Source organism: Tenebrio molitor, chromosome 4 (genome assembly GCF_963966145.1).
Source record: "Tenebrio molitor chromosome 4, icTenMoli1.1, whole genome shotgun sequence".
In the NCBI taxonomy this organism is placed as follows: domain Eukaryota; kingdom Metazoa; phylum Arthropoda; class Insecta; order Coleoptera; family Tenebrionidae; genus Tenebrio; species Tenebrio molitor.
This window is the reverse complement of record NC_091049.1, coordinates 25,642,554-25,670,507: the sequence shown is the minus strand read 5'-3', so window position 1 is coordinate 25,670,507 and position 27,954 is coordinate 25,642,554. Positions and strand designations below refer to the sequence as shown.

General features: G+C 38.2%; 2 protein-coding genes across 9 annotated transcripts; one reads left to right on the top strand and one right to left on the bottom strand.

The window, feature by feature from the left end:
* Positions 1–23: 23 nt before the first annotated feature.
* Positions 24–21,251, top strand: LOC138127721 (U11/U12 small nuclear ribonucleoprotein 25 kDa protein-like). 7 transcript variants are annotated; one of them, XM_069043789.1, is made up of 4 exons: positions 992–1,100; positions 13,874–14,336; positions 20,452–20,703; positions 20,763–21,251. In XM_069043789.1, the coding sequence occupies exons 2-4, from the start codon at positions 14,127–14,129 to the stop codon at positions 21,204–21,206; spliced, it is 906 nt and encodes a 301-aa protein (XP_068899890.1). In that variant the 5' UTR covers positions 992–1,100; positions 13,874–14,126; the 3' UTR covers positions 21,207–21,251. The 7 variants fall into 7 exon arrangements, with proteins under 7 accessions (XP_068899893.1, XP_068899890.1, XP_068899887.1 ...); XM_069043786.1 differs by lacking the exon at positions 992–1,100 and adding an exon at positions 4,969–5,254; XM_069043787.1 differs by lacking the exon at positions 992–1,100 and adding an exon at positions 4,969–5,259.
* Pgm1 (phosphoglucose mutase 1) lies at positions 21,160–27,890 on the bottom strand. Of its 2 annotated transcripts, none has more exons than XM_069043779.1 (8): positions 27,731–27,890; positions 27,386–27,641; positions 26,896–27,334; positions 26,646–26,842; positions 26,324–26,589; positions 21,617–21,941; positions 21,436–21,564; positions 21,160–21,385 (listed from the first exon to the last, which is right to left on the bottom strand). In XM_069043779.1, the coding sequence occupies exons 2-8, from the start codon at positions 27,626–27,628 to the stop codon at positions 21,296–21,298; spliced, it is 1,689 nt and encodes a 562-aa protein (XP_068899880.1). In that variant the 5' UTR covers positions 27,629–27,641; positions 27,731–27,890; the 3' UTR covers positions 21,160–21,295. The 2 variants fall into 2 exon arrangements, with proteins under 2 accessions (XP_068899880.1, XP_068899881.1); XM_069043780.1 differs by having other exon boundaries at positions 27,751–27,859.
* Positions 27,891–27,954: the final 64 nt, after the last annotated feature.

The window sequence follows — 27,954 nt, the reverse complement described above, 5'->3', positions numbered from 1 at the left end:
TTCGAATTTATGACTCCAGTATTATGACCCCAGTCGCCTCCCAACAGGTAAACGCATCAAGTCACAGGTGGCTTTACACTTTACAGTCGCCCGACTTAATGGTCGTAGATGCGCGCGACCCATCATTTCGACTGACCACTTGGGCGACTTCTTTCCTTGTAATTTTTCATGCGTTAGATCACAAACATTCAAAATTAATCAAGGAAGGTCGCGCTATTAATATACACCTGCTACGCCCCACTGGTTTCCATTTTTTCCCGAAAACCTGGTAAGTTTTTTACTTTTCATTCATAATCCCCCGGTCAAGACCTCGTGGGTTGAGATCCTGTCATGTCGCTACGCCCCTGCCCCCGTCAGCCTGGCCCACTCCTGACGGCTACACGACTCACGTCGGGCCCCCTTTCTCATCAAAGCCATTAATTATAGGCAAATTGATGATTTATTGCATAAAAATTACCAATTTAATTGCGTGCGCATGCGCGCTGTCAAACAAACCAAACACGTGACTTCTCACTTCTGTCAAATTGAGAAATCGTTGTTTACCGTTCGTTTTGGAATTATTAAAATATTTATCGTACGGTCTGTTTATTTTCGGTGAGGATGGACGAAGAGAAGCAGAATTTGGAGCAAGAACTGGATAGTCTGAGCCACGAGGATTTGTGCGAGATCACGCAGAGCAGCTTGAGGAGGTTGATCGCGGCGGATCCGCTCCTGCAGGACTTGCCGGGGGATGTAACCACCGAGGAGGTGCTCTCGCAGATTGCCGTGGCCCAGGGGAAGTCGATTACTGTGGTGGTGTTGAGGCATTTCGAGACCTCGTTGAGTGTGGTGGTGAGTAGAAAAAGTGAGGTTATGTTGCATGTTGGGGGTGAGGATTTTGGGTGGTTTGTTTGATTTAAACTTGACGAGATGTTGGGATTTGCACTGATTGCGTTAAGTGACGATTTGAGCGCAATCGACACTTATCAGATGAGATAAGCCGTTTCATTGAAGATTTGATATTTTATTTATGAATCTGAAGGGGGTCACAAATCAGCGTACAAAGTTCATTTTTTGGTATCTGAACCTGACCCAGTTTTGGGGGTTTTATTTGCAACGTGGTAAGTCACAGATTGCTTAGTTAAATTTGTTGTGTATTGTAACTGTGCAGTTACGTAGGTGAGGGACACAGTCATATAACTTTGGAAACATTTTCAATTTTGAGTACACGTTGTGGAGGCAACGAAAGAATAACACTGAAAATTGAGTAGATACGTAACATGATAAGAATCAGACACAAATTTATAATTTGGTGTGCGTCAAGGAAGTATTCCTCGACCTCTTTTATTCTTTATGTATGTATTTCGCGTGTCTTTTTGTTAATATATTTCATGAATGTGTCGTGTTCGGTCACAAAATAAATAGACAATAAACTGCGAAGGTTTTTTTGCTTGACTTTCGTTTGAAATATTCTTTTTTCATTTAATTATCGATTGTTACATGACTTTTTAGTGTTACATCTAAATCGAATTGAAAGAAACTAGTTTTTATCAAACTGTCAATAAGGAATATACTTAGTTCTAAGAAAAACATACCTTCGAGCTTATCTTGACTAATCAAATAATAAAATATCTTCATCGATATGCAAAATGCTGTGGAAAGAGTGAGAGATTTTTGACTTGTTATTACGAGAGTTCACCAATTTGGATAACTTCTCATTGTGAGAATTTTTCTGAAAAGCCTTCCTTTAGGATTCAAGAGATTTCAAATACTGCTCCCACAGCATTTATGTTCTAATAAACCAAAAGTGCGCCAATTTTTTTATATTCTTACTAAGCATCTAAGAATCCTGCTTCCACTTCCAGGACCTTCCTCGGTCTTTCGCTGTCACTGTCGTGGTTGACCAAAAAGAAGTAGATTTAAATCGAACTTGTAAACACGTGTTGCCACGAAAGACTAATAGATACAACTTTTTGTGTGCGAAAGCAATTTATTTTCGTTAATGCTAAAGAAAATAAACGATTTCGAAAAATTTTTGTAAAGAAAAGTTGCTCATGGTTAAACTCTTCATTGATTTCCGCGGCACACTGTATATCTAATCGACACGTTATCAATCAAACAAAAAACAATCTGATCGGTGATAATCTGCTGCTTGGTTTTTTTACCACTTAACTGTGATTTAGACTATCTATAATTATTTTTTGTACTTGCAACGTTTCCAACATCCAACACTCGCTCCGAAACGAATGCTTCCCGGTCGACTCGAATGTAAAAATTGCAAAAAACACTGCCCCTTTGAGGCATTAAAAAAAAATCTGTCTTGATAATAATAAAATTTAGTTCATAAAATACAACTTCCCCGGGTTTTCCTCCATTAAAAAATTACGGAAAGATTTATAATCGTTGAAAATTGTTCCTACAAAATTCACAAATTATTGCAAAAATTGAAATATCAAGTGAAGCAATTGTTTCCAATAACCAAAGATCACTGCCTACTTGGTTTTATGTTCGTTTATGTTTAATGTATTAAAACAAAAACATTTAATTTAATTTTCGTACAAAAAATATTGTACGAACCACTTGCGTGAAGATATCTTCCGTTCATTCGCGCATTAATAAATGCGCTCATGCGGGAACATCGTCTTCCCGCACTTGGTTCGTAAATAACTATTACACATACCGAATGTTGTGGACATACTTTCAACTAACGAGACATTTTTCATACACTTTTTCAACTAATGGTTTTTTTTGTGGATAATTCGCGTTCTTTCGGCATAATGGAAATTTTGCTTTTAATTTGGTAGTAAAGCTGTCTGCTGTAATAGGTTATGTTTTTTTTTTTTAAGTTTGAGGTTATAAATATCGCCAATGCCTAGTGCATTGTTGTCAGTTTTACGAGTTTGCAATAGAAAAATACTCAGACATCGCCGGAAATTCAGTAACATCGTATCAAACAGTGTATCCAACGTTAAAAAAATAAATCATGTCCTGAATTATCAAGTTTGAACCCATTTCTTACGAGGAAGTGTTGGAAACTTTCCGGTAGGTGCAGATGGTTTTTGTCTGAACACATTGAACCTAACTATGTATATCTCGCCCAAAAATTTTTTTTTTTTTGTATCCAAACAATGATTGTACATATCTTTTTTTTTTCTTGCAAAAAGAAGTTCATGACAATTATGTTTACATTTCGACCATAAAAAAGTACCGCTCCGTACACGCTTCGGGTTTTGTACTTATTCATCATACCATAACAAAAAATGATCTCACAGCCTGTGACTAAAATAAAATTAGTTTATCGAGTTGATTCATAGTGAGTTTATTAAAGTTTAAAAATATTTACAATAGTGTTAATGATAAACGGAAATTCGTTCTGAAGAATTTTTAGACAAACTCGTGAACTCGGTTGTATTTGTGAACCATTTTCCATCGATTTTAATTTGCAACCAGCGCAGCGCGGCGGGAAAGGTGGTCATTATAGGCCATTGTAACTGCAATTTTTTTCCTGTGTTATTATTGTTATTATTATATAAAAGAGTGAGCGGCGAAATTGCCGGTGAACTACATCTGAGTATTAGAAAGTTAAAGAAACTTTGTTGTTCTCTTTCTGAAGCTCTTGCGGTTTCTTCTGTCGAATTCAATAATGTAACTAGTTCGTGGAAGTTTAGCAGCTCAAAATAAATTGTAATCACGTTTTGATTTCCCCACCATTGTCATAATTAATATGTGATGTCATCTAGACTGCAGACGTTGCACATTTTTCTTCAGTTGTCATCATGGCATTTCTCGTTGTTTACAAGTTTGAGTAGTTGCTCAAGAATGAGAAAAGTAATAAAATAGGCGTAGTTTCACAACCGTCTTTGACTGTTCATTTTTGAGTCGAATATTGTGGTGCCCGTGTGGCGTGGCGTCAACTAACCTCCTTCAGATTGATGAACAATTTTGAATCCTCAAATGACAATTTCATTCCCTAATGTTCCTCGAAGACCACAACATTGCAATTAAGCTGTTTCGTCCTCTCCACAAGTTTTTGACGATTCTTAACTGAATCGATCAACAAAGCATTATCAAGCATTAGTTAGCAGGTATTGAGGAAACTGTTTTCTATTGGATTATTATTATATTTCCTACTGGAAGAACATCATTTTTGTTTTTATGTACAATTGATTTTTATCAAAGTGGTAACACTTCTGTGAACCGATTTTATCCAAATTTTCCCAAAGCATGTGTTTCGGTAAAAGAAACAGATGATTATAGTTTGAAAGAAACGTCATATTGTCCTAGCGCAGGGAGTGGTGATGTGGGATGTAATATGCCATGGTACCGCGTCATCTTTGGTCTTCATTTCGGGCAAATTGGACGCCGCAAATTACATAACTAACGTGCCTATTGCTGTTCCTTATCTTCGAGAACTGGTGAACCCCATTTTGTAACACTATAATGCGGGCTCTCATACGGCAAGAGCTGCAACACAGTTCTTGGAAGAAGCTAAGGTTGACATCATTCCGTAGCCAGCTCGATCTCACGATTTGCCCCCAATTTATTTTATTGGAGGCATGCCTCAAGATGTATAGTGTGTAGAAAACAGAAGCGGTTCGACACCATAATGATTTTCTTTTTGTTTTATTTACGTGATCTCTTTTCAAGGATTTCAGTTGGCCGAAATGGGGTAGTTAAGAGGATATCACAGCGATAATATAAAACCAAAGAATCTATCTCCTAAGGTTGGGGAGAGAAGCAATCAGTAAAAAAAATACATAAAGTCATTGTGGATTGAAACGCTCCTTGTGGTCCTCGTACATTCATTTATTACATTCTTTCGGCTCGTGAAACAGGAGCAGCACATTCAACTCGTTCTGCGCACTCGTCTCAGTCTCAGTTTCCTTCCTTCGAACGTGAATTCAAATTTCACTTTTCCGTCCACGTGTTGTGGCATCGTTTTTAGCGTTATTATGTCACAATCGTGCGAGGAACGCAAGTCCGATAAGAGCAACAAAAGCGAGAGCACAGTTCAAGTATAAAACCATTATATTACCTCACCGAAGCAAAAACTCAGTTCATCATAAACCGCTTTGATGTGCGTGTTTGTGTTTTCTGCTGAGCCTCCAAAAACATCAAAGTCTCCAATCCGAATCCGGTTCTTTGACGACGGGACGGCAGTGTACACAGTCGTGTGTTGTGAAATTTTTGTGTGAAAAAAAAATGTGTCGTACCGATCGTTCTACATCGATCGTTTAATCGATCTGATGGGGTTCAAGGTTGAGTGAGCATTGATGTACGGTTCGTTAACTTCTCATTAAATAAGAATTACCTATCTGTCGTTTTTAATTTGGTCATTGGTCAAGCGTTTGATCGGCAATTTGGTGTTTTGTTGGGGCGCGTGCCAATAAATCCGTTCGGTGATTAATTTAAGCGTACCTACCGGATATCGATGTATTTTGGTACGGAAGAATTACCACCGGAGTGTGAGGTCACGTAGTTTCCTTTATTGAACAGAAAATATTTTCCGTTTCTATTTTTGAACGTTTTCTGTTAATATTCCGCCGGGTCTTTGTTGTTGGCTTGATTGTTTGCTAAGTTGTTTTCGACTCGCCCAACCTGATTTACAACATAATTAGAATTACACATTCAACATTTTTCTCTGATGTGCCTAATTTTTTTTGTCGTCCAACCTTGACTATTTATTACATATTTTTAACATATTCATTAGAACTTTGGTCACATGTTTAACATATTAACTAACTTTTTTTTATAATGTACGATTTTTATTACCAACGAGTGTGTCATTTTGAATGTTACTGTAAGTACAGGTGTTTTACATGACGATTTTGGTTCAGAGACAAGTCAAAAATTAACAATATTTTTATTAAAAAAAAAAAAAACTCATGATCACATTTTTATTATTATTTTGAACGAGTTATTGAAACAAATCGATTAAAAAAACATGATTGAAACAGCATAAACAATTTTATTTTAAGTCATTTGTCAAACAAATGATGGTGTTCTTTATCAGTTTGCGGATAACCCATTAACATTCTTTTAATAAGACTAATCACAGAAGTAATTTGTATGTCGGAACGAAGAGGTGACCTAGGCGGTTATCGGAAAATTTCGTCTTCGAAATCGTGTTTATTATGATTATTTTGTTTTTATCAGTGGTGTGTCGTCGGTGAGTTTTAAAAACTTTTATTTTAAAAGAGAAACGTTCTAACAGGTTTTCTAATAAATTCGTGGCGTAAATAAATCCTTGCAATTTAAATGATAATGTCGTTGAGAGATATTGATAGTGGTGTACTGGAATGTGTGTGGCCTTAAAAAAGAAATTAAAGTTAATCGAACGCAAATTTAAAAAAATTAAACATGGAAGTGCAATAAGACGAAGAGTTTACATACTGTTTCGACACTGACGTTTGTAATATTTTTGTGTCCGCCATGTAAGTTGCCAATTTTTTTATTTGTAAACTACGCCATCTGTAAAATAATATGTAATATGTAGTAACCCTTGACGGTTAATTAAAACAGAAATTTCTAATGGGATTGTGAACATTTTGGCTTTCCGAAAGGATTAATACCCAAGCAAGACTTTTACCTTTATTGCAAACACGTTGGCAAAACTGTTTTACATTGAAATTATACACAGAGAAGATTTTCGGCTTTGTCCAAGTTAAGGTAAACATATCGGTATAAATGTATAAGTTAGTTCTTTGTTTGACCGTTGACATCTGTCAAAATCTTCAGAATGTACAATAAATTTTTGTAAAGTGTTGTAGCTAGTGTAAGAAAAAATGCCAGGAGTGAGAGGCAAGTTTAAGATATATTCTAACCTCTGAAACTGGAAATTTCGTCAGCGCCGACGACCAACTGAGGAACTAATCTTATAGTGCAAATTTTTTTCTTGTCGCTGTCGAAGTGTGGCAAATATCAAATACATATCTCAAATGAATTAAATTCATTTGAGGTTAAATTATCTGCACAACTTTGAAAATCAGACTATATAAATTTTCTATAGTCTGATTTTGAAAGTTGTGCAGATATTTTAACTGAGGTAATGCATGTTAAAAAAGGCAAAATAACCCAACTTGCCTTATACAAATGTTAATTGGTTTACAAGAGAATCAAAGGAATCAGTTTGTTTGGGAACCGCTGAAAATTTTCAAATTTGGCAGGTAGTTTTGACGTACAGTTCGAGACACGGAATTTCGGGCACACTGCCAATATACTGTCAAAAAATAGGCATTACTTTATTAACCTCAATTTTACCGTTTTTGATTTACATTCGAGTGACGTGAACAGAAAATAAATTTCAAAATTTGAGTTTTGAATGTCACGTTGACAGTAAAGAGTGATTTACATCGCAAGTTTTTGAAGTGACAGAAAAATGATGCCCGAAATTCCGTGTCCCTAACTGTAAATACTTTTTTTTTGTCATTCGAGGTTATGTTTGGTTTTTTATCGTTAATTTTTTTTAAGTTTCGTCATGAATGTTTGATAAAATTTGTCGAGTGATGATAAAATAGTGCGTGCAACTTATTCCGAAAACAACAAAGTAAAAAGACTGTACATATTACGAGTAAAAGCATAAATGAGACATGAAAGAAGTTGCTCAAAATGCCTGCCATCGTTTACAATGCAAGCTTCAGCACGACGTGCCCAAGAAAACCAAAATAGATTCACAATGCCTCTGTTTTGACGAATTTCCCGAGTGGCGTTTTGAACCCGCAGCCAAACTACAAACTGGGAAACTCCCAGGGGATTTGCAAGACGCCGCCGAGTACTTGCTCGTAGTTGGTTTTTAATTTCGTGAAGGATTTCTTCTGGAACTAAAATGCGATCTTCTCGTTGGCGGCTAAGATCGTGCTTTTTTTCGAAACGCCCGAAATCGCGAAGATGCTGCACAACGTTTATAAATGTTCGTGCATTGGGAAGTATCTTTTGAGGAAACCTTTCACCGTAAATTTGTCGTGCTAGCTTTGAATATCTATGGGCCATGGATCAAAACCATATGGGTTTTTTCCAGGTTGGTGAAAGCCATTTGTGATCTAAATTGAGGTTAAGATTGAGGTTCATGTCAAAGTGACTTAATTTTGAATTAAATGACAACAAAAAAGTATAGTATGATTTTCTTTAACCCATTTTTTCATAAAATTTAGTGGTTCCACAACGTTTTTTGAAAAACTTTTAGCCCCTGTATTAAAATTATTAAATTTTTGACGTTACACTCGAGGGAACCAAACCAATTAAAATCTGAAAGACTCAGATCAGGTGAAAAAGGAAGATGATTCCATAAATTTTCTTGTAATGACTGTTCTGCTTCGTGTGGTCAACCATCATCGTTGGTTGGTAGACGGAACTTATTCTGTTGAAACCATTTTGGAACGCTTTTTCTCAAAATTGAGCCAACAAGTTCGAATTCGTAGTCGTTTATCCTGGTACCGATCAGTAGAAAACAGTTTCATCTGAATCCGTGACCATTAGCAGAACTAGAACCACCGTGGTGCTTCTCATCTTCTTAAAACAAAAATTATCCTTGGTCTCTTCGCGAATTCATCTAAAGAGAAATCCAAACTTCGGAAATGCTTAAATGACATTCGTAAATTCTTCAGATGCATTTTCGTAATCTGTAAAGGACCCAGTGCGAGCTTGGTTTCAGGATTATAATTTGTCTGGAAAAAATCCTTACAACCATTAAGATAACTTGTTTTCTTTTCTTCCTCTTTTTCTTTCATTCTTGTTTTTCTCCTCTTTTTCTTTGCTTTCCACTGCTGCATTGTCCTTATCTGTATGTAACCACCCGATTTTCTCTTGTTTTCGGTGTAGACACATCGAAAGGTATTTCCTTTTTGTTTTTCTCTTTTTCTCCTCTTCCTCTTTTTCTTTCCTTTCCACTTTTTGTTTCCACTGCTGCATTGCCCGTATATGTATACGGGGTGAGTCGGGAGGAATATAATATAAAATAAACTCATATGTTCTTATCCTTATGTTTGCAATTTTGATTATTTATTATTACGCTATAACTTGAAAACAAATGAAAATCGGATATGAGTTTATTTTACATTATTTCCACGTATGCATGCACTCATGAAGTTTCGGCCATTCCTCCCGACTCACCCTGTATATCCACCCGATTTTTTGTCGTTTTCGGAGAAGTACTTCGTTACCAATTGTTGTAGACACATCGAAAAGTCGTAGAAACTTTGTAAAAGCTCGTTGGTCATTGATGCTTAATGATAATGTTATAATCAACACTCAATTTGTCAGGATTCAAAAAACAAACTCAGACCTCTTAATAATTCACTATATTAAGGACTCTTGCAAATCAGTACAAGTTACCAGATCTTAGGTCAAAACAAGAGTGTCTAAAAACTAACTAAAATCGCATTTATACATCCCCTTTCTTACATCTGGCATCCATCTATCACCTCACTCACCCAACGCCCACACCAAATACACAAACCACATGCACCCGCAAAAGACCACAACGGTCATATCAGTCCCAGCAAATTTACACACTAACCATAAAACATATGTCAACTGTTTCTAACACCCATGGGAAACGCAGAGGGCTGTCTTAGGTCTGTCGGCAAGTGCGACTAATGGACATTTGCCCTCGTTTCGCATAAGTGAAAACTACCACGGTCCTAACAAAACAAAAAAAAAAGGAACTTATGTCTAATTAATCCATTTTTCAACATCTGTAACATTCGGCCTTTCCTGACCAGTTCTCGTCCTCGAGAACAAAGGACCATCCACACTACACAACACACACGCAATAGACATAGTACATTCAATATTCTATACCAAATACAAGTTATTCTCTAAACCTAACACCCAATATCAACGACTCTATGAATTAATTATCCTAGGTCGGTAACACAACAACTTACCTAACTTAAAACATGACTAAAAGAAAGAACTCTCATATAACTAACCTATACAATTACATCCTACAAACAGTTTACAATCTTAAACACGATCCACAAGACAGATTGTTTTATGAGACCGAACACTTTGTTGCGCCACTGGCCCTCCCCCAGAGAGACCACCATCCTGTCCTCGACCTGGTCTACCTTGTTGCCGTCTAGGACGACGGGGACGTCGCCGATTCCGTCTTTGATGCTGCTCAATCGAAGTCTTCGCTTGTCGTAGTTGACCAGGAACTTGAGGCGGTACCACCCGTCGAATGAGAACCTCTTCCTCTTCGCGATGAATCCGACAACCATTGTCCACTTCACTAACGATGACCGGAACCGTATTCACTTTTCTGCATAAAGTACCGTCGACACAAGTCTCGCCACGTGCCATTTTACTATCTTCCTTCACAGTTACGTCCTTTCCACTTATATTTAACTTCGGAAGTACGGCTTCATCAATTTCATCGGCCTTCACAACACACCTCGAAACCAGACCACAGTCCAGACTAACAATTTGACGCACCCTGCCTTCTCCACATGGGTCGGTGTTGATCTTATTTGTTCTTAGGACCACATGGCCTAAAAAATTCTCAGGGATTACCGAAGCGTCCTTGGCCCATAAGACCACCTTCTCTGGAGTAGAATTCACGGTCGCTGTTGTGTCCTTTTCTACTCTGATTTCATCTTTCGTTTTAATTATCCTTATGTGTGGCTGTTCGGTGAACGGATGACCAACAAGTAAAGGGATCTTTTGCGTCTCCCTAGGTACCACATAAAAATTAACGTCAGCACCAACCCCATCTATCTCGAGATGCACATTAGTTGTACCCAGGGTCGTAGTGACCGCACCACCGTACCCGACTATTTGACGCTTATCGGACCAATCGCACATCAAATTAAGTTTTGGCACCAAGTCGTCCCTCATGACACACACCGTACTGCCAAGATCAAGGTAACTCTTCACGACTTCACCATTGACAACAGCATCTTTGTAATATTTCAAGTTGGTGTCACTGGTGTCACTGGTGCTATACACATGCTGTATCACAAGTGGTTGCCTTCTTTGGGGACACTCTGGTGATTTATGCCCCGGCTGGTTACACGTAAAACACGTAATCTGTGGTCTTGACGGACACGAATTTGCAAAGTGGCCCACTTCTTTGCAACGAAAACATATCTTTGTCGACTGGAGTTGAGACGACGGCGATGGCGACGGGTTCGTCTCATGCTTTGGGTTCCCGGGATTTTCGGATCGATTTTGCACACCACGTTCACGCTCGCGATCACGTCTGTCTCGGTCACCGGCACTACATAGTCTTTCAAAATCCATAATGTCATGCAACAAATCGTCACTATCCACATGAAACTTCGCAAAAAGTCCTTGCACAATATTTCTATTTGCCAGTCCCGTAATAATTTGCTCTTTCGTTTCAGAAAATGAGAAATTTAACTTTTTGCACAACTTGTACTTTTCATGGAAGTACGCACTCACTGACTCGCCATTTTTCTGCTGCCGTTTTTCCATTGCGCGCCAACAGTCCGTTAAACTCGCACTTACACCGAAAGTCTTACTAAACTTGGTCACAAAGTCGTCCCAAGTCTTAATGTCTCCGCGATGAGCAACATACCAATTTTTAGCTGCACCCACCAGGTGACTTCTTGCTGTTTCCAGCCTAAACTCCTCTGGCCACAAATGTAACTCCGCCATGGAGATAATTTGATCTAACCATCCCGTACCGTCTTCGATCTCGGCTTCTCCTTTATAGTACCCAATAGACTTTGTCAAATCCGGCATGATTTGATATTGAGTATGCCGTACCCTCGTTTCTTCACTGCTGTCTCTTCTGGAATTACTCTCACTTCTGTTCGTTATCATTTGCAACATTTGAGCATTTTGTTGCATCAGCTGATTCATCGTGTTCAGCATTGCTCCAATCTCTGTTCCTGCAACACCTTGTCCTCCGGCACGACGTTCAGGTTCTCCATTCGGAGAATCTAGTCGTTCCATCCGCTGAATAAGGGGCTGATCATCATCACTATCGGACTCGTAATTTCTTCTCGACATGATGATTCAAAAAAATTCGTACGCACAACTCGCACTCGACTTACCCGACTCAGTAACAAACTACTTCGCCCACAACTCGGGACGCGAAATCACTTCACGCGACCCCACACAAGAAAATATGGTTGTGAAATCACTTCACACAACCACCACAATTAAACTGTGCCGATTACCCCACTGTAATCGTATACGCACCACTCAGGTCGCGAAATCACTTCACACAACCCTACAGACTTCACTATACCTCAGAGTTCACTCAGGCAGAATCACACATACCTGAGTATCCCACTTCTGATAATAAAAATTAATTGTTATAATCAACACTCAATTTGTCAGGATTCAAAAAACAAACTCAGACCTCTTAATAATTCACTATATTAAGGACTCTTGCAAATCAGTACAAGTTACCAGATCTTAGGTCAAAACAAGAGTGTCTAAAAACTAACTAAAATCGCATTTATACATCCCCTTTCTTACATCTGGCATCCATCTATCACCTCACTCACCCAACGCCCACACCAAATACACAAACCACATGCACCCGCAAAAGACCACAACGGTCATATCAGTCCCAGCAAATTTACACACTAACCATAAAACATATGTCAACTGTTTCTAACACCCATGGGAAACGCAGAGGGCTGTCTTAGGTCTGTCGGCAAGTGCGACTAATGGACATTTGCCCTCGTTTCGCATAAGTGAAAACTACCACGGTCCTAACAAAACAAAAAAAAAAGGAACTTATGTCTAATTAATCCATTTTTCAACATCTGTAACAATAATAGCACTGTCAACTGTCTTCAAAGTGCTGCACAATTGATTTCTACCAATTTTCTGGCGGTGTCAAGTCTGGAAAACGTGCAGGTTTTGAACTACCCCAATGCCACAATCTTGTTTCATGTAGTGACCGTTACAGCGTTTCTTTTTTTTTTTTTTGACGTGATTCTCATTTTCCTGCATGCGTTATTGTTATCGTCAAATTATGGAGCCCAATTAAAAATAAAACGTGTCGATATCTTAATTGTGCCAATAAGAAATATGTTATTGTAGCTATTAAACTTGTTCAATAACAAAATTATAAAATATACAGGGTGTATCTGAAATACGTGTGTTAATTTTAACCAGTGGAAGAACTCGCCAATTTATGAAACTTTTCTCTATAACATTTTGCAAAATTCGCATTTTTTTCAAGATTTTTTTGCCCCCTAATTTTTACCAAACGAGTTGTTTTGTGTGATTAACTGGTCTCTATTTTTTCTAACCTTGAAGATTTAAATTTTATTGATTTAATTTTTTTCTAAACAATATTACCTAACTTTTTTTGACAAAACTCCGTTTCTATAACAACAGAAAATTTTCGCCCTGACTCATTGGCGGCGGGTATACGCTTTGTTGGCTAATTTATTCCAAATTTTAATTTGTAACGTTTTTTCGTAAAAAATTCAAATAGAAAAAACGTTTCATTTAACAAGCTCTGCTACGTGTTAAAATTAAGACCCGTATTTCAGATACACCCTGTATATCGATGTTTGCTCACGACTTGCCCCCGTATTCGTTTTATTTCGTCACACTCTGGTGTGTGTTCAAGACGATCACGTTTTTACCCAGAACGTGAAAATATGTTAGATCAAGGAAGTAGTACGTTGAATAATTTCGCGGTAACGCTTACAACTTCCAAATCGTACGATTAATCGAAAGGTGGCTTATCTTGTTTGTTGTTGTGATGATGGATATCATCGAATGCAAGATGTTGGAGGTCAGATTAGTCATCCTCGTGCTTGTCGACTTTTACGATCAACAAGTCAACAAAGAATGTTGCAAGTTATTGTCGTTGATTTAATAAAAAACGATCGGGTGATGTTGATTTTCCCGGCGCGAGCCGCTCCCAAATGTCGCTTCTAAATTAACGACGAACTTGCAGATCCCCCAGTCGGGAACGACGGTCCGCGATCTGAAGCGCGCCATCCAGCGCAACTTCACCCTGCGACAGCAGCGCCTCCGCAGCAAGACGAAGATATCGTGGCGGTACGTCTGGCGGACGTACGACCTCCTCCATTGGGGCAAGCCGATGGGCAAGGACGGGGAGTTGGTCAGCGCTTACGGTGTGGTCAACAAGTCGGAGATACGTTTCGGGAAGAAGTTGCGCGGCAAGGCCGAGACATGTTAGGACGGGGATGGTCTCGGTCGACAGACTCATCTTCGGACAGTTGTTGGTGTTGGTGGTGCACGGACGGTACCCCTGGTTGGAGCAGGTCACCAGGCAGGAACAGTTGACGGCGGGGTGCGACAGGTACGGCATGACCGGCAAAGGGGTCGACTACGACCAGCTCGACCACGTGCTCGTGGACCACAAGCACAAGCTGCTCTACTGCTACGTACCGAAGGTGAGTGGAGTGTTCGGCTGTAGTGAGTAAAATTTTGTAACCGTGTTGTTAGAAATGTAGAGTTTTTGGATTGCACACTTCTAGTTTGTTAGGTTAAGTTGTTTTCAATACAGTTAATTAATTAATTAATTGTTCAGTCAATACCAAGTCCTTAACAGTAAATAAATAGATGCTGAAATTTTCCTTTATTCTAATGGACATAAGATATCACTATCAAAACATTGTACAAATATGTCCTTTAGTCACGTGAACCTTAAACTTTTCTGCATCGGACTATGTATCTTATTTGTCTCATTAATATACAGGGTGTGTCAGAATTCCAGGGCTAATTCTATGATCAAAAATAAGCATACAATTCTTAATACATGTGGGGTCAAAAACGCTTACTTTGCGAGATAATCAACAAAAAACATAAAAACAAATATGATCTGAATCCATTGGATTTTATAACATCATCTGTGCTTTGAACAGGGGAGGCGAAATTTTGGCAATTTTTGTAAATTGTACATAGCTTCTTTTTGTTTTTGTACGTTTCATTAATAAATTCCATCCGATTGCTTTTGTGTTGGTGGTAAAACTTTTTAGTCGATTATCTCGCAAACTAAGCGTTTTTGACCCCATATGTATTGAGAGTTTTATGCTTATTATTGATCATAGAATCAGCCCTGAAGGTTTTTCGGTGAAATTCTGACACACCCTGTATATTTTATCTCGAAGTGGCCGAAAATCGCGTCTTTATGTTGAAGAAACGGGTGAAGTGGCTTTTTTCTCACAATTTATTTATAAATAATTACACGAATTATTTAATAACTAAATTATCCCTATAAAAAAGCGAAATGACGAAATATTTAACCGGTGCTACTATGGTGTAAGACGAGTCGCCCATGTGCACGGATAACAGATGTTAAAATCAAAAATACACCCTTGTATATCATATTTTATAAAAAGTACGTCAGTATTTTATAAAATATGATATACAGGGTGTACTTTTTAAATGTGCCGAAATTTTACCTAGGAAATTACGTCATTTTATTTTTTGACATAGAATTTTTTAAATATTTTTTCCGATTTCTACATGAAGCCTAGTAGCTCGTGGTTAAAATTATTCCGTGTATTTCGATTACACCCTGTATATTCGTATTCCTGAACGAATATTTGCCATGTACTCGTTTAGCGAACACGAACATTGTCCAGGATCAGTCAACCAGTACGAGTACAGATCAAAGGTAACGAATAATCGCCACGAACTTGTTTTGACAGATGTAAATTGTTGCGGTGGGGCTTCAGATTTTTTTTTTCCACCAGAAATCTGACAGTTTGCGGTCGTGTGGGTCAATTTACGAATTGGCCATGATCATGTGCTGTAGACTTTTTACAATACATTTTTCCTAACATCGTGTTGAACTCTATTGTGTAAAGGTTAATTCTTTCAAGTATGTACCCTGATGAATGTAATATTTATTATGGTTCTGTTATTGTGTTTGGTACAAGGACGGATTGAAAGATATGCTCAGCGCTGCACAGTCCATGTTGTAGTAATTATTTAATACAGGGTGTTTCAAAACGAAAGCACCAACTACTAGCAGTTGTAGAGAATACAGTGAGAACGTAAAAAAAAATTGAATTTTTTTCCCAGTTTCAATTAAAAGTTACAGCGTGTTAAAGTTAGAAAATTTTAATCAAAAATGTTCTTGAAAATTTTTTTTTTTTGTTCCAATCATATTAGACAAAGTATTCATTCAATTGCAATAATGAAATTATTTTTCTTTTGGTCCATTTGTTTTTTTAAAAACCGAAATTCAAAATTTTTGTTACACAACTTTTGAATAAATCTTAAGTCAATTAATCATGTGTATATGTCAACAAAAAAAATTAAAAATTTGGAAAAATAAAGAAAAACAAAAAAGCATCAGGAGAATATTTGTATTATTTTTTTCACGTTCCTCTCGCTCTACTTTATACGATTAGAAGTAGTTGGTGCAGTCGTTTTGATTCACCCTGTATACTAACTGACAAAAATGTTACCAGTCAAAGATTTGCTTTGTGATAAAAAGGAAGTGATTAGATTTTTGGAGAAAAAAAATCTTGGTAGATTTTTTTTTATCGTTGCTTGTAAGTCTAGCAAGTGTCCTTAATTTACTTGACGAAAGTAAAAGAAATGGTTTGCGTGATTTCGCGAGCACGAAAAGAGAAGGTGAAGATGTATTTAAAAAAAAAAAAATTGTAAAAGAATACATATGAAGATGATGGTCAAAGAGAAAGAGAGTACCACGCAAGATTTTCTCGTTAGTCAGAAACCATGCATCGTCGGTGAAAAGAAGCTTGTAATTCCCAGTAGAGGGGGAAACATTCGTTATTTAGAGTTAAAAAGTCTTTCTTTTGCATATCGTATTGAAAGTGGCACTTTTTTACACGCAAAATTGTAGTGAAAGTACCACTTTTTTACACGAAAAATCGTAGTGGAAGTAGTGGAAGCATGCCTATTTTTTTTTTGTAATTTTTCATAAATACTTTTGGACAAAATTTCTTAACGTACATCGATATGCAAAATAATAGTGTGTACAACACATTATAAAAGTCTCTTTTTTTCACTCATTTGCTTGATTAACTCGTTAATCAGTCTGCAAATTCGTGAAAAAAAGTATGACTTTCATAACTACATAGTTGTACAAATAACTATTTTGAATGAGAATTTTATCATTTCTTTTAATTATTGAGATTAGTGTTAAGCTGTGGAACTCAGTTTTGAAAAGTATGTGCCAAAAGTTATCTTGAAATGTTAAGGTAGTCCGTTAATTTAGTGGAGAAAAGAATAGTTAATGTTTGGTAGTAAACAGTTCACTCACTGTGAATTTTTAAAGACATGACAGACAAAAATTTTAATTTCGATACAAAATGTCGGTAATAGAGAATTGTCCGGAGGCAAATTTATTCAGATTTTTTGAATACATTGAAGGATCAATGTCCTTCCCACTCCATTTTCAAAACTTGACTTGCGGATTTCGAGAAAGCAAGAGCGGAGGTCATAGATGAACACCTTGTTGGGAGACCCATTTTCAGAAAATATGGATTCTGTGCATATGATGAAAAAAGTATCTGTCAAGTGGCTTCCTTAATGCTTCAACGCCGAAAACAACTGAGAGTGTTGCTTTATAACCATTTTAAGGAAGAATTTTTTGGATCGCATCGGATCCACAAACAAAATAACAAAAACACTCTACCCAAAAAAAAAGATGGAATAATTATGACAGGCTATGGTGAAACTGTGACAGAAGAAATATCCCAAAAAAGTTTCTTGCAAGATAACGTACGATCGACTAGCAAAAAAACTGGTACATGGTGTTGCTTTAGACACTTCCAAAACTCAATCAAAAATGTGACTTGGAAGTGTCTATAGTAACATACTGCACCAGTTTTTTTTGCTAGTCGATAGTAGTACCTGCTCGTAAATAAGTGTCATACGTTTTCGTTGTAAAAAAATAACTAACAAAGTTTTGAATTAATCGAGCATCCCTCATTCATATTCGCCAGATTTGAGACCTTCGAGTTATCATCTGAAATGTATTCACGTTGTTGGCATAATGGGAGGCCATGGAAATTTTGCATTTAATTTGGTAGTATAGCTATGTTTTTCTAAGTTTGAGGTTATAAATAGCATCAATGTCTAGTGCATTGTTGTCAGTTTTAAGAAGAATACTCCTACATCGCGGGAAATTCAGCAACATGTTATGTTCATTTTAATAGGTCCGCATATCTGACACTAGTGACGGAAATTAAACAGTGTGTCCAACGTTAAGAAAATAAATCATGGCCTCCCATTATGCCAAAACAACGTGAACGGTGTTTATTTCCACAACTCAAAGTACTCGAAAGGGAAGACATTTTCTTCAAATGAAATGGTAATTCAGTGGTGCGGAAGAGTGTTTCGCAAACGATACAAATCGAAAAGATTTTTAAATATCAGAAAGAAGGACGAAATACGAAATAACCGTTACAACACCGTTGTGAAACAAGAACCACCAATACATCTCCTTTTAGGAGAAAGAAAATAATAAGGTTACGCACCGTGGGTACCAGGTGTGGGTGCGGGCATTTTTAATTATTATAAACTGTTCAAGTCAAACCGTTGACTCTTCTAAGATGATCAAAGCTGCGACACACGTTTTCGATTATTTTGTTTTTCAGAGCCACCCTTGACCAGAACTTTTTTTTAAATATACGGTGTTGTAATTCTAATATGGGAAATGAACATTATCATTTTTTCTTGAAAATTCAATTGTAATGGATAATAAAGAAATTAATCAACAAAAAATGATGTAGTAATTTATTTGAGAAAAAACGAACTTGAAGAGGCGGCTGTGAAAAACAATTTCTGTAAATGTGCCGCGTAGCTTAATAAACTGTCATCTGTCGATTTTGAGATTTACGTAAAATTTATTACAACAATGATTTTCACTCGAGAACAGAAAATATTTATGAGAGCTATTTTTGAAATGGGAACGAAGAAAATGATAAGATTTGCCACACACAACTTCATGTTTGTTGCAATTTAGATAAAAACGTCTTCTCGGTTAGTATGTTGAAGCTATGCCGCACGTTTTCAGAAACTTTATTTCCATATTGTAGAACCGATTAAATTGCAAACGACTCTTTTTCATTGTTCTATTTTAAACCCAGCAAAACTAATATGGACCAGCTGCAGATATCATTGGTAAATTCGTACAGCAAATGCGTTCTCCGAGTTTATTTGATCTAAATGAAATCGTAACGAGCGTTAGAAAAACTCGTGGCCGAGCACGCCACGCTTTTATCTCCTTTTTACAAACAAGTCGTTTTTTTACTTATTGAATCATTAATTCAAAAAAGCATCGTCTTGCAGTAAAAGAAAACAACAGCAAAATCCTAGATGTAAGCAAAATGTTTTTCCGCCAAATAAATAATCGCTGCCTGTTTGACAACTGACAAAGCTGCGACATGGAAATAATCCAAATATGTACCAGGTCATGTGACTGCGAATTTTTTGAACATACGTTACCACATATTCAAAGATTCACAGACAAATTGTCAAATCAAAAACGTATCAGATTAAAAAAAAAATCAAAGTAGGCGAGAAATATAAATTGTCCAATAGTTTTTCTTATGTACAGTCGCGAGCATTAAATTTTGGTCATCAAGGTCATTTTGAAATTTCCCGCTACTGTCACAAATTAAAATTTTTATCTGCTTAATTAGGGCCAATGGCAATAAAACGTCAATCAAAAAAAAAAAAAATTGTCAAAGTTTTATATTAAGTATTCTGAGATTTCAAAAAAAGTTGACAAGACAAGACAAATCGTATTTTTTGTTCGACAATGTCAGAATTTGAGAATTTTCTCCTATGTGAACGGATTTTGATAAATTTGACAACTTGTCAAAAGGTCACGTCAAGCTAATTCATGGCAAAAAAAGCCCAAATTACACACGAACTCGTTAAATAAACTACTATTATTTATTAGAAGTTATGCGTGTTTCACATTAGAGTACTTTCCATTGTGTCAAAGAATTGACGTTGACGACCAGAATTTATTGCTCGCGACTGTAGATTTGTCAACCAGAATCCTAGGATTTAGGGATATTCGTTACTAGGTTGCCATAATTTGGTTAGGTTGGAAACTGTGTGGTTTTTGGTGACAAACAAAAGATTTCGTAACCATGTCAAAAACCAAGGCAAATTGTTTTGTAAGGTTGGTATTAAATGACGCTTAACAAAATGAGCGTTTAATCATTATTAATCGTTTACGAATCAGCAGTATCGAATTTGATTCTTTAATTTTAGGTGGCATCAAAATACTTTCGTCGAAGTCGCCCATTTTGACAAAATTATAGCAGAAACAGAAAAAACTTATGGATCAACAATGAACCGACGTTTTAAATTTTAATAATCTAGTAATCGGCGCGGAAAGTGCTACCAACCCAATAGTTAAAAAGTTACTAATGTGAAATTATTTCGTTTTTTCATTTTATTTTTATATAATTTCGTCAGTTCTCCTCTTTTTTTTTATCGATGACAAAAATGGTTCCGCCGAAATTGCCAGCAACCCGTTTTGCAACTAACCTCCGCCTCTTCCGTTCGCAGGTGGCCTGCACCAACTGGAAGCGCATCCTGATGGTGCTGACGGGCCTGTCCTCCAGCTCGAACCTGGTGGACATCCCCGGGTCGCTCGCGCACGCCGACATCTCCACCCTGCGCCTCTCCCAGCTCGAAGACGGCGACATCCGCCACTGCCTCGACCACTACACGACCTTCGTCATGGTCCGACACCCGTTCGAACGACTGCTCTCTGCGTACCGCAACAAATTCGAAAACACGTACACGAAATACTTTCAAGTGAGTATTGTCGCTCTGGTGTTTTGGAAAACGCGACGTCGGAAACTGTTGCAGCTCAGGTACGGCAAGAGCATCATCAAGAAGTACAGAGCGAACGCCACCGACAGCGACCTCCAGACCGGCGTCAACGTCACCTTCAGGGAGTTCGTCTTGTACATTTTGGACGGCGGCGCCGGCGACAACGAGCACTGGGCGCCGGTGTACGACCTGTGCCACCCGTGCTCGCTCAACTACAGTTTCATAGGGCGGTACGAGACCCTGGCGGAGGACGCCAGAGCGCTGCTGGACATGATCGGAGCGCCCTCCGTCGCGTTTCCGTACAGCAAACCGGCCAACACGTCGTACAGGCTCAGGACGTACTTCCAGCAGCTGTCGATGAAGGACATCAGAGAACTGTACAAGATGTACGAGCACGACTTCAGACTGTTCGGGTACACCCTGGAAGATCTGTTGGGCTTCGATTTACCCTAATTTATTTCCAATTATATAATTTGTACAAATAAAAATGTAAGAAGACAATCAAAAAATATACGAATGATCACAATAAATGCCACAACAATTCTACTCGATGACCTACCACGACGCACTTTTTCTATGTGATTACGGTGGGTTCGTCGCGACCGGTGAACTCCTTCAGGCGGGACAGCTCCAGACCGACCTCCACGACCGGTTTCAGCATGTCCTGGACAAAACGATTTCAATCCTGGATCGCCACAGCTCTGTTATACTCACTTGTGCGTCCGACGTGACGTTGCTCTTTTCGTAACTGTCGGCGTAGAGACGTATGGTAGCGCCAGTGCTGCCAGTCCCTGACAATCTGTAGATCACCCTAGATCCGTCCTCGAACAGAATTCGAATTCCCTAGATCAGAACGCGCTAAATTGAGACAATCCGACGTGATCCCGTCACTTACTTGGTTCTTCGTGACGCTTTTGTCGATGGGGTCGACGTACGAGAAATTGTCGGCCTGTTTCACTTTGTACGTTTTACCCCCTGCGCTGTACTCTTTGCCGACGAACTTCGGGTCGGCGATGGTCTCCTCGAGGTGCGCCATCATCTTGCCGGCGTCGTTGCTGTCGCACTCTTCGTAGTCGTACCTGGTGAAGTAGTTTCGACCGTAAGTCTTCCAGTGCTCCGTCAGGATGTCCTCGATGCTCATGTTCTTGTGGGCGATGATCGACAGCCACGCCAGTACCGCCCAAATCCCGTCCTTTTCTCTGATGTGGTCCGAGCCGGTCCTTGAAAAGAAAAACTAATTATCGAAAATGATTCGTACTTCGTTTTGATTTACGCAGAACTGTCGATCGTGTGGGGACGAGTTCCGTCATGTTGACTTTCAATTCGCGATAGATTTTAGCAGAATTTTCAACGGGAAAATGCAAACGTCGCTTAAATGAAATTGTAACTTGCATTGTTAATTCCACGTTTCTTCACCGCTATTTTTACTTTGGAAAAATCGGTGACCCAACCATATGTAATTAGTCCGCAATAAAAATAGTTTGATTGCTTTTATTGATATTGATGACACTCTTGTAATTGGCCAATAAAGAAATTACGTAGTTTCGTTGGTTAAGAAATGTCACTTTACTAATCCACATAATGTTTTGTCGGAAACGAACCCAACTTAAAGAAACCTATGTTCTTTTTGTACTTTATTTAGAAAGGTGTTTTTTCAAATTTTTTTAACAGTATAACGGAACACAAAAAATGATGCATTCTTGGGATTTGCTAATTTAATATAAATTATCTGAAATGCATTACATAAAGCGTCCGATTTATCAATCAAGTTTGGGTCATTTTCGAAGAAACCAAAATTAAAATTATGAATTCTACGCCAACATGTACGGAGTGATCAAAAAGAAAATAAATCAAGAGTGCTACTTCATCTTTTGTTTTATCGAAACGTTTGTCTTAGTTCGAGTCATACGCATAATTATACTTGCTATGCAATCGTTTTATTGGTTGCCTACCTCGAAAAATTATTATTAATTAATTAATACATTATCTTCAATGGTAACAATATATTGTACAACTAGTTATGAAAGTCATACTTTTTTTCATGAATTTGCAGTTTGATAAACGAGGACGTCGCCCGAGTTAATCAGGCAAATGAGTGAAAAAAAGCGACTTTCATAACCTATTGTACACATTTTTTTGCATATTGTTGTAAATTGAGAAATTTGACCTAAAAGGATTTATCCAAATTTAAAAAAAAACAAAAAAAAAAAAACAGAAATACATAGTAGGTACTCTTTGACAATGAATTGAATAAAATGATTTTTAAAAAGTACTAGATACTTTCATTACGATTTTTCGTTAAAAAAAAGTCAACTTTCCTAACAGATATGCAAAAAATAGTTACTTGTGGAACTATGTAGTTATGAAAGTCATACTTTTTTTCATGAATTTGCAGTTTCATTAACGAGGGCGTAGCCCGAGTTAATCAAGTAAATGAGTGAAAAAAAGACTTTCATAACGTGTTGTACACAATTACGTCACAAATTGTCTACGCCCATGCATCGAACACTTATTTCCATAGAATTGAGCTACGACATGACCGATAATAATTTACAACGGCTGCTCTGATTTGTTTTCTTTTTGATCACATTGTATATAGCATACAGTGCGTTATGGAAATCTCTGTAAATCAAAACATTAATGAATTGCTTGCACAAAAGTCTTCACAAAGGCGTGTTTACAGGTTCCAAAATGTACTTAACAATTATTACAACTTAATAACAATTTTTTTTTTGCAGTGCTTACGTAAAGTAACGAGTCACCGTCTCTGAGAAATCATTTGTTTGTTTATTTTTGTCACTAAAAATAATTCATTACACATTTTTTTTTACTGTGCATGTGCATAAATAATCAGAATCTCGTGCATACAATATTTACAGATCATATCGAGCTTTACATTTCTCTTTGTATTTTTTCTGGATAAGGCTTAAATCGCCAATAACACCACCAGACGAATTAACTAAGTGGTGAATTAATTAAACCCAAATAAAATAATAAAATATTCATAACAATAATCTCTACTCAAACCGTAGACGTTGTTAGATGTCCTTGATTTTTTTAACTCTATAATTATCAAGTATTTATTAACTGTAACCTTCAATTATATCTGTGATGCCATCCGGTGCACGAGTACTTACTTTAATTTTTTTGCTCAATATTTACTCAACATTGTTTGTATTTCTCTCGAGTAAGAATAATAAAAAAGAGAAGAATTAAACACACAAAAGAGAAAAATGAATCGGAGATAATGCATGACTTACACTAGACCAGCCAAATCGCAGTGCTGACTTGAGTCGCATCGAAATTCTTTGGACAAAACTTGTTAGTACAGTACGATGCAAAAATTGATTACACAAACAAGAATAATGCTCGTCACGGCGCCAGCAAAAACAATCATTTTCGCACCGTCAGTTAACGCCACGCCACGAGGGCACCGCGGTCCCATGTCGATTTTTTTCCCGAGGCGCCACACCCAATACGAAATAAAAAAAACTGGTCGGGTGCAATGGGATAATTAAATCGAACGGTCTTGTAACCAAATACTGATCTGACATTGAAAATTCCAAAATGTGTTGTTTATTTCTGCATCTGAACTGGTACATATTTGGTATCTTTAAATGAGAATAAGAATAAAATAGCTAACTAAATATGTTGCAGTGAAGGTTTATTGAAATTACTGTTTATTTTAGAATTAACACGCTAAATAGTATATCAAGGCCGCGAAATCGTTCTTTAACGTACCGAGAGAAAAATTGCGGCCGAGTAAGACAATCTCGAGGGTGTATCAAATATTAAAATGGCATTTACTTTAACGGCCGTCGTTAAAAGCGACGGCCGCGAAATTGGATTTCGCGGCCTGTATTAGGTACGCCAAGTGATTGTTTCGCGTACGGTTGCACAAAAAAATATTTCCTTAACTAGATTTAAATGAAAACTTGGAATTTTGAGCGAGAAATACGACAATTTCCTCATCTTAAAGTACTATAAAAAGCAACACTGTTATGTACGTATGTTTGTATCCTTTGTCCGCTTCTAACTAAAAAATTACTGAACAAATTTTGATCGAGTCTTCACTAACAGTTGAAGAGTTTTCCTAATTAAGATTAAATAAAAAAACCACTTTGAAAGGTGGCTGAATAATAACGAAAACAATAGATTTTCTAGCAAACACTCGGGAGAGATTTCAGATATTTGACACACTTTGACAGCGTGATTAAATTCCACAACAAAGAAATCGGAAGTCCTGCAAGTTATCTTTTAAAAATTAAATTCAAATCAAGATCAGCAGCCAATATTTTATAAATATACAACAAATCTTGAATGACTATAATTTTTGTTGAAAAAAATCCACCACAACTTCAAAAACATTGCAAAAAAGTATTTGCAATAAAAGCGCTTTCGCTATCCATATCTGTTAACGCGGAGTTAATTGCTAATCCATTGCTTATCAGTTCGTCATTCCCCAGATAACCTCTTTTATAATCACATTTACAAGTTATCCGTCGAATTATTGGATCACCATATCTAAATCCTATCTAATCACTAAATTCCTTAGATTAATGATCTCATAATTCAACCGAAGTAAAAAAAAAACCTAAACGAACATAAACCGTTGGCTCTATACACTCCCGAATAATTTGACACTAGAAGCTGAGCCGAGTGTACACCGACAAAATCGTTTAAATTCAAATGAAGAAACGTCTGTAAGCTTTGCAGAAATCGAAAAGTTGTTTTCTATGTTAACAACAGCACATCGTTGACGTTTCTTTGACATTTTCGCGAAAAATCTGCGTACCAGTGGCGTCGCGTTTAGCAATAAAGCTGATAAATTACATATTCTATAATAATAAAATGTAAAATTATAATTCCAACGTCTAAAATTATATGATTTATTATAAAGTAGCGTTTGAGACCACAAACTGTCTACGCCCATGCATTGAACGCTTATTTGTATTGAATTTCGCTACGACATGACCGACAATTTCCAACACCTACTACTATGATTTGTTTTCTTTTTGATCACTTTGTACATGGTGTGTACACTTCGAAACTTTCTGGTACTGAAAATTTGCAAAACTTTTTCTATGAAGTTTTTTTTTTACAAAAAAATTCTCTTTCGATTAATGATGACGTAACTTAACCGAAGTAACAAAAAATATTCTCAATCAATCATAAACTTTTGCCCTTGTACGCTCCTGAACACTTTGACACTAGACATTGAGCCGACTGTACATCGCCAACATCATTTAAATTTCAATGACGATTTGTCTGTCTACTTTTGTACGCCACTGTACCTCTTTCTTCCGGGCAGAAATAATTGACCAACATTGCGTAACGATTGCGCAAATAGTGTTAAACAAAATCCATAACGAAAAAAATCCCGAAACGTGACTTGCGTCACGCAAAAAATTCGAACGTCATCCGTGAACGCACTTCAGAAGTCGGTCATTAACGAAACAATATAAATAAACTACGACGAGCAATGAAAAAAAATTCCCAATCAATCTATTTTTACATCACCCCGAAACCCGATCGATCAAACGGATCATTGAAATTATCTGGCACGTGTCAAATGTCAATTTGCGTCGTTTCCGGCACTCACCCGAAACTCTCCTCCCCGCAGAGCGACAACCGCCCCGCGTCCATCAGATTCCCGAAGTACTTCCACCCGGTCGGGACCTCGAACATCTCCTTGCCCAGCTTCGCCGCCACCCTGTCGACGGCCGCCCCCGTCGGCATCGACCTGGCGAAGCCGTGCACCCCATTGGACTTGAAGTACGGAATGCACTCGAGGTTGTTGGCGATGACGGCTAGACTGTCACTGGGGGTGACGAAAAACGCCCTCTTCCCGATTATCATGTTCCGATCCTGCATCATTCAAAATTAAATATTTTCACACCGATCCATCGAGCGTGCTGAATTACCCCGTCGCCGTCGAAAGCGGCCCCGAGATCGTACGTGGCGTCGGCCTTCACCTTGTCGACCAGATCTTTGGCATAAGTGAGGTTAGGGTCGGGGTGGATCTCTCCGAAATTGTCGAGCGGGATGATGCGACGCACGTTGGTGTCGGGGTTGGCCCCCAGCTCCTCGACGAAGATTCTCGTCACGTACACACCGGTGACTGGGCGTGAAACATTAAGTCGGGCGTGACAAAGTGAGGTTATGTCGACCTACCTCCGTTCATCGAGTCGATCAAAACCTGGAACGGGGGCCTGTTCGCGGTGCCCTTGATCAGCTCCCTCAGTTTCTCGAAGTCGAAGATTTGTTTCATGAGAGTGACGTAGTTCTCCGACGAGTCGATCACCTCCACGACGAAGTCTCGTCCGTCCACTTGGAAAGTTTGCACGCCGGTTTGAGCAAAATCGCAGTCCAGATCCGGCGTGAATTTGTATTGTTTAATCTGTCGCGTGAGGTCGTATACGGCGTCGGTGAAACTGTCCGGCGCCGGGCCCCCGTTGTCTATGTTGAATTTGATGCCGAAATCGTTCCTGATGCCGCCGGGGTTGTGCGACGCGGTCAGCACGATCCCACCTAGGACTTTATGCGTGCGGATTAGAGACGAGACGGCGGGGGTCGACAAGATGCCCCTTTGCCCGATTATCAATTTGGCCACCTTCAAATCTACTGTTAACACACCCTCGACCAAAAAAACTCCTTTACTCACCCCATTCGCCGCCGCGATCCTGATAATTATGTTGATGGCTTGTTTGGAGAAGTACCTGCCGTCCCCGCCCACGATCAGGGTGGAGCCCTGCAGCTTGTCCCCCAAAGCGTCCAAAATGCACTGGATAAAGTTCTCGGTGTAGTTCTTCTCCATGAACACCTTTACCTTCTTCCGGAGGCCGCTGGTACCGGGTTTTTGGCCCTCAAAGGGCGTCGTGGGTACGACGATCGACGACAGAGTCATTGCGGACCTACAACTGCGAAGTTTTCATTGAAAATGTGACCGTTCAAGTGTTGAAGGTTAGGGAAGCTGCTGACGAATATCAACAGGGAAATTGACTCGTACCTACTGTTTTCTCAACTCACGTGGATAATTTGCACTCAAACAGTAATCTCTCTGTAATCACACTGTAAATCTTTATGATTTCTCGAAATTTGAACTTTCAATGTCAAACAGGTCAAGATGGCTGCGCATGCGCGTGCTTGACGTTTAACCGAACAAGCGGGAGATTTGAATTGTGACGTTGACAGGGACAGGGCCGGATCAGGTTCTTGATAAACTTGTCAGGG